The sequence below is a fragment of the Argentina silus genome (genome assembly GCF_951799395.1).
Source record: "Argentina silus genome assembly, chromosome: 10".
In the NCBI taxonomy this organism is placed as follows: domain Eukaryota; kingdom Metazoa; phylum Chordata; class Actinopteri; order Argentiniformes; family Argentinidae; genus Argentina; species Argentina silus.
Genome location: NC_139664.1, coordinates 17,342,063 through 17,353,845, shown reverse-complemented (window position 1 = coordinate 17,353,845; position 11,783 = coordinate 17,342,063). Strand labels below are relative to the sequence as shown.

At 47.0% G+C, this 11,783-nt stretch overlaps 1 protein-coding gene across 1 annotated transcript; it reads right to left on the bottom strand.

The window, feature by feature from the left end:
• Positions 1 to 315: 315 nt before the first annotated feature.
• On the bottom strand, positions 316 to 4,161 carry tent5aa (terminal nucleotidyltransferase 5Aa). The gene is made up of 2 exons (XM_083679046.1): positions 3,019 to 4,161; positions 316 to 2,384 (listed from the first exon to the last, which is right to left on the bottom strand). The coding sequence occupies exons 1-2, from the start codon at positions 3,439 to 3,441 to the stop codon at positions 1,605 to 1,607; spliced, it is 1,203 nt and encodes a 400-aa protein (XP_083535172.1). The 5' UTR covers positions 3,442 to 4,161; the 3' UTR covers positions 316 to 1,604.
• Positions 4,162 to 11,783: the final 7,622 nt, after the last annotated feature.

Below are 11,783 nucleotides of genomic sequence, written 5' to 3'. Positions count from 1 at the left end.
CTATACGTACATATACAGTAAAACCATGTGAAACTGAAACTCCAGGATTTTGCCTTTCTTTATTGCTGATATCTGAAATGCTCATCAACCCTGTTGTCAACATGAACAACGACAAAACAATATTAAACCTTTTTTTTTTTTTTGTTACATGCAATACAGTACAGGCTAATAGTTATGCGGAGTTGGTTTGAAGTGACTATGTGTGAGCGCTACAGCAAAAAAAGATATCGGTGCTGTGGCTTCAAGACTCCAATGAGGAGATAAAATGGTATTTTAAGTCACTATCTTGAACAGTAATGTTATCTTGAGTTAGCATTTCGAACAGTAATATTATCTTGAGCTTGAGCGTTCCAAATATCTGCAAAAGTCACCACAGATCTTGCAACAACCTGTCAATCCAATTTGTACAAAGTACGGCAAAAAAACAAAACACCGCCGCCTTCCCCTTTAAATCATACTCTAGAACTGCAGGAGTTACTTTTTTTTTTTTCTTCCGAAAATTACAACACTGACTGTAGCACTGTAGGACCTCACGCATACATTCACCAGCCTATGGGGTAGTACTACTGTCTTGCGCGTGACTGACTGTGAAAGGACCGGGTTTATTTATTCACAATACAATATGGCCTGCTCATTCTTCCTCTGCCCTCTGATAGGCATTAGGCACTTAAAACACATGTTCACACATATACAAATATAGATAGCATTATACATTTCTTTTTTTTTTTATCTTACCCTTCAAACTCTGGGTTTTAAAAACAACAATCTAAAATCTTTGGTTTGTAAACACACCATGATCATACTGTATCAACCTTCTAGTTAAGTTGTAGTTTTTAAGTCATCCCAAGCTTGTAATATGATGACTGACGTCTCACCTCACCTCACCTCAGCAGACACTAGTGAGAGTTAACGGTGCTCTTCAGTGACCTCTCTGTCTGTGACCCAGAGGACGAGGTGAAAGGGCGCGAGCCACACAACCCCTCAGAAAGCAAGCCTGCTTCTTCCCCACAGTCACGGACACAGCTGTTCACTGCAGGACACGGGTGCAGCTAGCCAGCCACACGTTTTGGTCTGCCGTTAAAAAAAAAATCAAGCTGGTTTTTCAGTTCTTGACAGAGTCACTCAGGCCAGTCTAGATCAGAATCAATGAGAGTTTTCGCTGCTTGCTTGCTTGCTTGGTTGCTTGGTTGCTTGCTTGCTTGCTTGCATTCTGGGCCATCATAATTTGCAATGGACCAAAAGCCACACTCCCCACACATCCCAAACGTGGACAGGGTGTTATTGGGCTCCACAGGAGTGCACTGATTGAGTGAGGTCTTCACAGTAAATCTCCTGCCGTTGGTTTAAGACCGACCTCACAGGAGCTGAGACTCAACTGTCCTTATCATGCCCATCGTGCTCTGACAGAGAGCATTAAAAACACATGGGCTGAGCTTCGGTTCAATACAGGATGGTGGGGAAATACCTTTTCTTATTTTCTCAATCATTCAACTGTAAAGCAGTAGGACAGATGGGATTTAGTGACTCAGCTCCGTCTCCAGCTCCTGCATAAACAAACCCGCCTCTCCCTCCCTCTCCGACTGTCCCTGGGCGGTGCGGCTGGCTCAGTTACAGGGCAGCCACGTAGAGTAGGTGTGCGGCTGGCAGGCAAACACAGGCTGCACCTGGGCGATGTAGTAGTTACTGAAGTTGCCGTCTGCCACGTAAGGGGCCGGCTGGTAGTAGCAGGTGACGTTAGCCACGTTGGGGATGACGTTCTGCTCGGCCAGCACGCGCACCGCCAGCATGGCGATCAGGCCAAGGGTCTGCCGCCTCTCGTGTCCCATCAGACACACGGTGCTCTCGTTGACCACCCCGTGCAGGGTCATCAGGTAGTCGTACTTGCGGTCCTCCAGGCCCACGAAGTGGTTCTGCAGGTAGGACTCCAGCTTCCGCTGCTGCTCGCAGATGTCGGAGAAGTCGATGAAGAACCGCGAGCACATGTAGCGCTGCAGGGACTTCATCTCCGTCTCGCACTCGGCGTGGAAGTCCCTGACGAGGAGGTGACAGTACTTGAGCAGGCCGCCGCCGCGGATCTCCTCGGGGTTACGCGTGCAGATGACCTTGTGGCGTAGGTGGTCGAGGGCGGCGCCGAAGTCCCCGTAGACGCTCTCGCCCATGATGGTGGGGTGGAAGGTCTCGGCCATGGGGTTCTCAGAGCATTCGTAGAACAGCAGCAGGGAGTCCAGTTTGATCTGGAACGAGTCCACGCTGAACTCAAACTGCCGCCTCAGAGAGTCCACAAACTTGAGCTCCACGTTTTTCCCTCGGTTGTTGGAGAGGGAGATGAGGCTCCAGCGGTCCGAGTCGTTGTACACCTTGACCATCTTCTGCACGTAGGCTTCCTGGAAGAGACAATGAGATTTGGGGGTTAGAGAAACCTTTAAATCTAGTTTTGGATGGAGTGAAATATTCATCTAAATCCACTGAAAGAGATATGATAGATGGCTATTATTATTAGCTTCCTGGGAGAGGGAGCTAGGGGACAGATAAAACCTTTAGTAACAGTTTAATGAAAATAGTCACTAGTCTAAATCCAATTAAAGAGATACATGCATTAAAGTAGGCTATTGTATAGCTCTAACGAGAATTGACAAGTGCGTTGGAACAAAAAAGAATCTAAATCCAGTCAGATATATGTGCATGCATCACATCCTGCATTGCTTTGCATAAAAGCTCTGTATAAATTGGCCAAAAAAAAGCATGCAGTCTTGACCTCTTTAGTACAATAAGGGGCCAAGCACTACTTGCCCTATCTACGTATGGGATCAATGTGGCTGAGGAGGCAGGATCCGCTTTAAATTGGTTTAGCACAATCCTCTTAACCGCAGAAAACCAACATCTTACTGTCAGTAAACTTGTCTAATTGTATTTATAAAAACGTGATGGCAATGGTGACTTTGAGTCTGCAAAAAACATAACCTTATAACAAATGCAAATAATGTAGTATAATTCAACTGTTGAATGTGTGAAATATACCTTTAACGTCAATGGTGTTATTTTCTCCTTATTCACCCCGTCAGGTAAGAAATCCAGGAGACAGTCCAAAACGATATCCTTCACAATCTGAAAATCACTTTCACCTTTCATATCCGCGCAAAATATAAGATCAAGATCCTTATAGCCCAGTCCGGTATCCTCGTGAAGAACGTGGCTTGCGGCTGAACCGTTTAACCGCACGTCCCGGACATTGATCATCTTCTCCTCCATGCGACTCCGTACCTTCTTAACTATCTGTCGGGGTTTCATCTCGAGAGTGGGGAAGTTGCCCCGGCCGTGAATAGGGATGGTCTCCGTGAGAATGGCATCAAGGCGCTGCACTTGTTCCCAGTTCAGAACACTGATATTACTGCTTTCAACGTCAGGTATAGAACCCGTAGCTCCAATCTCTTCTTCAGACATTGTGGTAAAAATGTATGTAACTATTAAATATACATGTTATGAAGTTTCTTAGAGACTCGTCCGTGATCAAATTAGGATTTACGCGTAATTACAATATTGTGAGGCAATGTCAACTTCTGCCACATCAGTGTCTTCAGTCAAAGTGCCGTTATTCCTCTATATTTTACCGTAACGTTAACAATATCAAGGCAAATAGGCTGCAGTTACAGATAGTCTCGGATGTGCGCAGTAGACAAAAAAGCTGACGATTGCAACTCCGGACCACTGCTGTGTCTCGGCTAGAGATGACAGAAGAGGATACGCATGAAGAGCTTCTTCTCTCGAGGATGATCGTTACTTGTGTCTTTTTCACTGGTCTCTCCTTGCTTTAAAGCGCGTGAAACATTTCCTCAGTAGTCCCTCAGTGGTGCGTCCGAGCGCTGCGCATCACAGTCTTTGGAGATGGTTGGTATACCAGGGGGTTCGCTGTTCCGGCTGTGACTCCATCGCCCAAAGGCACGCCTATGATTTTATGAATTTGCATGAATACTCGAGTCGCACTTGGCACGTTCTCCGATGATCAGCCCTCTGTGGAATCCCGTGGATTTTAGCGCGCAACTCCTACATATTTGATTCCTTTTTTGCTACTGAGAATCTGAGCCAACTCGATGTAACTTGAACATGTTGAAGCGTTCGTACTTTGTTTATCCCGGTTTGCGTCAGTTGATATACTGTCTTCACTCTCCCATCAGAGTTAACTATTACCTATGGCGGTTCTCTATGGAGAGCAGTTCTAGATCTAGGAATGTCAAATGAAATGTGCCACGCCCCTTTCGCATCCTTTGGACGGAGATCATTTAGAGCGACACTGATGCTGACCAATGGACTGGTGCGGTCTTATTAGAGGTGCACCTTCATCTCGTTTTTAATTATGTCGGTGAACAAGATTTATGAAGACAGATTTAGATTTTGCAAGTTAATGTCATGCAGTATGATGTAGCCTACAAATAACGTTCCCATTGACAATGATATTGCCTTTATGGTTTTATAGTTCCTGTCTTTGAAAGAAATAAGATAAATGCATCCCACGTTTTAGATTGTACTCTATTTGTGACTTGGAGACATTGTGGACCAGTAGACTATGCTTTAGTATGAAGGCCTGAGATGGTGTCGCCATATCGCCCTCTATGGGAAAGAATAAAAAGTGTTTCACAATTCTGATCGATTCTGAGCAGGTTTCAAGAATAACACGTATAAGGAAAACAACATCATTGGGAGTTGGTTCATAAATCTTCCAAAAAGTTTTGATCAATGTAGGTATCCCAGATTACAAATCAACGAACAGTATTGCAGTATTTATTGACCAACGGTTTGCTGCGTTGAGGAAACACCTCATGATTTTCACTAATCTCATTACTTTAGACCACAGCCCCTAAAAGTCGTTCCCCTAAATAGTGTCTCTATCTACCTAAGCTCTGACCTATACATGATTTTCTGAACATTCTGTTCCCTTAGTCATGACCTGATCTTATTGTCAGTTTAAGCCTCAACCTGACCTCAGTATCCGTACGAATGTGATGTTTATGATACTAGGTCTGGAGGGTTGGTATATTAGATTGACATTGATTAATTTGGGTTGAAACTCAGGTCTCCTGTGCATCATGTCTTTGATAGCCCGCCGAGCTCCGCCCAGGCAGTGTAAAGCCCTGCGTCACTGAAGCCACCCAGCTCTGTAAACCCAGATTATCCCATTTACTCTATGATACAGTCTTAGCCTGGAGAGCCGAAGCCTGCCCAGTCACACTCCACAGTCTTGATAGGGAGCCATAGCTCACATCCACACCCAGGGTATTAATCATTCACAAGCAAACCCAGATATACAGTAAACAGACCAGGGGAGGCTGGTGGAGGTAGAAATCGGGGGATGGGCTTATTGTAATGCATCGAATACCATTCCTCTTTCCATTCCATGCATTACAATGAGCCCATCCTCTGATTTCTACCTCCACCAGCCTCCCCTGAAGTATAGAATAGGTGAGCTGCATTTGTAACCATTTTCAAAAACATCAAGTTCAATTCAAACTGACATTATTGAAACAATTCTCTTGCTATTAGTTTTATACAGGGATTGCTGGGTTTTTTTTTTGATTGGCAGGCAGCTTCATGACATGTCTCTCAAATAGAAACCCACATCTGGAAATGTATGTGGAACTATTAGGCTAGTTTGTTTAAATGGACCAGGGACAGCCCTGGAGATGTATTTCCCAGGTGTGGAGGTATGGGCTGTGTGTGTGTGTGTGTGTGTGTGTGTGTGTGTGTGTGTGTGTGTGTGTGTGTGTGTGTGTGTGTGTCAAGTGTGGAGGTATGGGCTGTGTGTGTGTGTGTGTGTGTGTGTGTGTGTGTGTGTGTGTGTGTGTGTGTGTGCGTGTGCGTGTGCGTGTGCGTGTGCGTGTGTGTGTGTGTGTATGCGTCAGGTGTGGAGGTATGGGCTGGCTCTCATAGCGAAACACTGCACCAGCCATCTCCTCTTGGGCTGAATCAGAACAGTTGCCATAGAGACAGCAGGTGTGTATTTCTCTACAATAGACCAGCGCCTCATAGACTGCAGTGATCAACATATCACAGTATCCACACGACACCAATAATGCTCTCATGAATGGACAATTATGACGTTTGAACCATTAAAGATAACGTTCTGATTTTCTGGTTATAATATTACCATTTCATAGAAGAACAGGAGGCCAAAACAACCGAACGGGGCTGTTAACGAGAATCCGGCCGTTGAGGATCAGAGAGCGGTCCTTTACTTGTGTTTATCCAGATGTGAAACAGCTTTTGAAACACCTACAAATCAGAGGACGGGCTCGTTGCAATGCATGGAACGGAATGAGGAATGGTATCAAACATCGCGTGTATTCTACCAACACCAGCCTCCATTGGTCGGTCGTACCCAACACCCTGACATGTTTGATCCTATGTCTCGACGTTGAGTTGCGCTGGCTGGCTAGTTTCCCACTGTGGGGGTTGGAGAGTGCCCCAGTGTCTGGAGGGAATGCCTCATAAACAACGCTTTTACAATCACAGAGAGCTGGCCTCCAGAACCCATAAAAGATGATCAGGAAGGGTCGGCCTAGTAAAGTGAAAAGAGAAGCCTGGGTGTTTCTTATGCCAACAAGCTGACACGACTGTTGGATTCAGGCACCATGAAGTGCAACATCCCACTGGACTGCCACATCATCATCTTTTTCTCTCTCTCTCTCTCTGAGCTCATCTTCAGGTTAGGGGCTGGTGGTGTGTGTGCGTGTGCGTGTGCGTGTGCGTGTGCGTGTGCGTGTGTTTGTGTGTTTGTTTGTTTGTAGAGGGGCAAGTTCATTATCTTCTTAGTCACAGCTCCTCCACACTCATCGACATCATGGATGTCCAAGAACAACAACAACAATAACAACAACAACAACATCATTATTCACTTGACTCTAGCAGAACCCTCAACTAATTAAACTCTCTCTCTAATTAATAACTCTGGAAGTCAGTCAGGGATTGATGCTCTCTCTATCCCTCTCTATCCCACTCTCTCTCTCTCTCTCTCTCTCTCTCTCTCTCTCTCTCTCTCTCTCTCTCTCTCTCTCTCTCTCTCCTCATCTTCCGGTTATGACTGGTAGAGGAGTGAGGTCACAACTTAGTCACATCTTCATCCCCGATGTTCTAACGATGTTTACTAAAACTGAACCCTTTGCTAATTGCTCACATCTGATGGAGAGGAACAACACAGACGCATGTGTAATAATGGATCAGATGGAGAGCATGCAGGCTCTCTAATACATTTGAGTGCTGATGATGATGTGGTGCTGGTAGGGGTGAGTGTGTGTGTGTGTGTGTGTGTGTGTGTGTGTGTGTGTGCGTCGATGGGGGCAGAGTCATCCTCCTGTTTTCGAACGAGAGCTATTTTAATGTTCTGGATTAGATGCGTGGGATGTGGTGTGTGTCACGTATCCCCCTAGAGAGCCACAGGGGTCCAGGGTCCTCCAGCTGCATGATTACAATCCCTATCTCATTAGAAGCAATCTAGCAAACCTGACCCCTCTCTCCTGACCTCACTTTAACAGGACGACGATGCAGCCAGCCAGCCAGCCAGCCAGCCAGCCAGCCAGCCAGCCAGCCAGCCAGCCAGCCAGCCAGCCAGCCAGCCAGTCATTAGGGCTCTAACACACACACACACACACATGATTGAATAAGCACCGGAAGCAGTGTGTAGAGCTAGGGACTCGTATACGGTCAAAAAAACAAACGCAAAAACACCTGTGCTTACACATAAGGTGGCACAATCTCCCAGAAATGGGACTGAGGAAGGTGCCAAAATAAGAACGTTGGGAAAGATCTTAACGATGGTGGGGGAAAAAAGTTGATTTCATATGGTGTATGACTTTCAGTTGATTTGTGGGGACGGACGGAGAGGAAAACTTAAAGTGGTTTCTCTCACCGTACGGTTTTGTTAAATCGCTCCTCGCCTCTCCGTCTGGTTATTCGGGAGAGGGAAGAAGAAAGGGGTGAAGTTCAGCAAGATGTATTTCACACAGCTGTTGCGTAAAGACAACTGTCAAACCTCTGCACAGATAGCTTTCCTGTTGACAGTTGAGGCCTGTGAAGTGAATATGATGAACTATCTTCATGATGTCTTTAATACTGCGGTTATGAGAGCAGGACTGGGACTCTACATCATATGTATGTGTGCCAGTGGAAGCTGATGGAGGTAGAAATCGGAGGACGGGGCGCATTGCAATGCATGGAATGGAATGAGGATGGTATCAAACACTTGATACCATTCTTCATTCCATTCCATGCATTACAATAAGCCTGGGCTCTGATTTCTACCTCCACCAGCCTCCCCTGTTGTTTGCCAATGACCATAGAAATAGAATCCCTTTGAATTCTTTAGGGGACACAGTCGGATCACAGTCACTGAAGCATTTGAGTGATAACAAATCAATTGTCCTTCTCTCATCTCCTGATTGCCTCTCCAACTCCCTCTCTCTTTCTCCCTCCGTTCAATCGCTCCCCATCCCCCCATCCCCTCTTTAATCTTCCATCACAAAGACAACTAACTGGATTTCCAGGCGGGTTCCATTAGTTTTTCCTGTCGGAGCAACATTCCCGGCGCTGACGGAATAGTTAGTTTTGGTTGCGGAGCTCCCAGAAGCTCCCGGAAGGAATGGGATTTCCATCCACTTCTCAGTCAATTGGTTCTGAGACCTTTTGACAAATCGCTGCAGAATCGCTCATCTGATCTCCGTCAAGGAGATGTAAAGTGGGGTTATATGGGTTTGTTGCAAAGGAGGGAAAAAAGACAGAGCAGGATGTTTCCTATTTCACCACCATCAAGTGTGTGTGCGTGCCTATGTGTGTGTTTGTGTGTGTGTGTGTGTGTGTGGGTGGGAGGCTGTGCAGTGAAACTGCACTGAGTTACTGTTTCGTCCTGTTTTGAGGCAGTGTGCATGTGTGTGTGTGTGTGTGTGTGTGTAAAGAGGCCTATCTCAGACCCCGGAGTGGCCTCATCTGCCTGATTATAATAGGGTGTTTGTGATGGATCTGACAGGTAGAGGAGTCCAGTGTCACTGGAGGAGGGAAGAGCTGCTGAACAGCTTTAGGGAGTAATGGGCGTAGCAGACCCTCTCTGTTGTGGAGCTGTGGGCTGCTCCACGCTCCGTGCTCACCTTCCCTGGGCTGCTTACCGTCACCCAGCCCACTCTGACACACGCCGGTCCTCTCTGCTCTGAGCTGTGGGCTGCTCCCCGCTCCGTGCTCATCCTCCCTGGGCTGCTTAGGTTCCACTAGTTCACTCTGATAGCGGTCCTCTGATCTAACACCTGGACCTCTGCCCAGCGTAGGCCGCAGTTGTAAGTAGCCCGGTGTATTTTCGGGAGTTTTATCTAATCTCTTAATTCAAATCTAATTGATCTGTTTATTGACTAACTGTGCAGAGAAGACGTGCTGGAGATATGCACCTCACATTGAGCAATGCATGGGCAAAAAGACTTTCCGTAAACCGGCCAAAGATTGTCATCGCAACCCTGGGTGAGTTTAGACCCTGCCTAGCAACAGAGACAAAGCCCTATTCTCTCTCTCTCCCTGCGGCTCGCTGGTTCTGTCCCACAAGCCAGGACGTGTGGGCCAGCGCATGGCCAAAGCCAATCAGATCCCCCAACGGCAGCGAGCGTCGATGAGGTCACCAGACGGCAGCCAAGACAGCTGGCAGGCAGGCACGTTCTGGGCACGCTCAGTATTAAGGCCCCACAGGTCTTACCTGGGAACCTTAATGGTCTGAAACAGCCAGCTAGCTGAGTAGAGGGTTGTGGAGCAGTCAGGTAATCCAGGGCTAACTGACTCCATGACCACTAAGTGGGATTGTGAGGGCTGGGTCAGGGTTCCAGACCTCCCTCTGTAAGCTGCTGGAAGGGGCTTTAGTCCAATGGGGGTTACAGCCTAGGCCTGGAGGGTATGAATAACTCTGGAAGTCAGTCAGGATTTATGATGCTCTCTCTATCCCTCTCTATCCCACTCTCTCTCTCTCTCTCTCTCTCTCTTTCCTCTCCGTCTTGCCCTTTCACACACTCTGAATTTTCCATCAGTCACTCTCAGAGATTACGCAATAGCAGGGTCAGAGACCTCTCCAAAAGGATATAGCCCAAACCTATAGACTAAATCCCAGGCCTATACTCAGCCTACTCAGGTCCATTACCATTTATTACAGCCATCTTTACTATTGGGATGTTCTGTTGGGAGCTTTGACTAAGTCCTCACATGTGTTAGACTTGAGGTTCTGGGGGCTTGTTGCTGCAGCAGGGACAGTGCATGTGTTAGACTTGAGGTTCTGGGGGCTTGTTGCTGCAGCAGGGACAGTGCATGTGTTAGACTTGAGGTTCTGGGGGCTTGTTGCTGCAGCAGGGACAGCGCATGTGTTAGACTTGAGGTTTTGGGGGCTTGTTGCTGCATCGGTGACAGTGCATGTGTTAGACTTGAGGTTCTGGGGGCTTGTTGCTGCAGCAGCGACAGCGCAGTGCAAGTTTGGCTGCTTGTGACATAAAGGTCTTGTGTAATCATGGTGAAGGCCAAAGTTATCTAGATCTCCTCCAGGACCAGCATGTCATGACCTTCCTCTTAGTTGCACTAGATAAGGAAGCCACATGTACACGATTGCTCACAAGCAACAAGCACTGAAATGAAGTTCTCTGTTCTATTCATTTCTGTTCAACTGTATTCTATTCGATACTGAGGTAAAGCTTTAGAAGCGATAATAACAAAAATATCTTATTTCTTCTGTGTGTGGGCTATCAGTGGCGTGGTGTATAGTGTTTGCCTCCTAGGGAGGGAAACACTATCGAGGTGTCCTAGGTGTATAGCCCAGGCCTACTCCTGGTTAGAGCAGGGTGGGGAATGTGGGGAGGTGGTATTCCTGGGAGCGTATAGCATGTCCACCTCTCTCCATGAACATTAATTCTGAGGTGTCTCCTCTGTCTGGAGGGCGGCCCTATGACTTTCCCATCTGCCACGCAGGAACGCTGACAGGCAGTCTCACAGAGGAATGTGCTCCCAAAATGCCTTGCTGTTGTCAAGCTCATCAGATACCCAAAAGGGAGGGAGAGAGAGAGGGAGATATGAAGAGAAGAGAGAGGGAGAGAGGGAAAGGGATAGCGAGACAGTTGCACAGAGAGAGAGAGAGAGAGAGAGAGAGAGAGAGAGAGACATAGACAGAGAGAGATAGGGAGAGGGGGGAGAGAGAGAGAGAGAGAGAGAGGTCTGCAACATAAAGAGAGAACCTATACTCCTGCCAGCCTTTTTTTTTTTTTTTAAACCCTCTCTTAAGTTGTGAGCATCCCTTGAGCACGTCACGCTCATTAGCTGGAAGTGAAACCCCACAGGTCACCATAGGTCATTACGACCTGACGCAGGCCCGGTCCTTTCTTTTCTGCTTGTCTCTAACACGCAATTAATCTTTCCGCACCCAACCCGGGGCTGGCTAATTGATCTTAATGGGTAATGACTATTAACTCAGCACTCAGCCTCTCACTGACTCCTGATGTGCTACTATAACTGTGATTAGAGCTAATAAGACCTCTCCATCACAACACTCTCTTTTCACGGCACGGTCACCAAGGGTAACTGGAGGTGGAGGCGTCTTAATGGGCGTTTACTCATGCAGAGCAGATGAGAGATCAGTCAGAGCACAGAGCGGAGAGAGGGGATATGTTTTATATATATATATATATATATTATATGGAGGGCGGCCCTATGGCGGCCCTCTTACAGACACAGCGAGAGAGACATATTTCTCAGTGAGTGAGGGCGATTGCCTCACATCGTAGAGCGAC

What these genes read in the sequence shown, in the direction of transcription:
- tent5aa (XM_083679046.1), bottom strand. Translation starts at nt 3,441, where the DNA reads ATGTCTGAAGAAGAGATTGGAGCTACGGGTTCTATACCTGACGTTGAA. An exon ending in TAACACCATTGACGTTAAAG is followed by an intron (nt 2,385 to 3,018) that starts GTATATTTCACA and finishes TGTCTCTTCCAG; the next exon opens with GAAGCCTACGTGCAGAAGAT.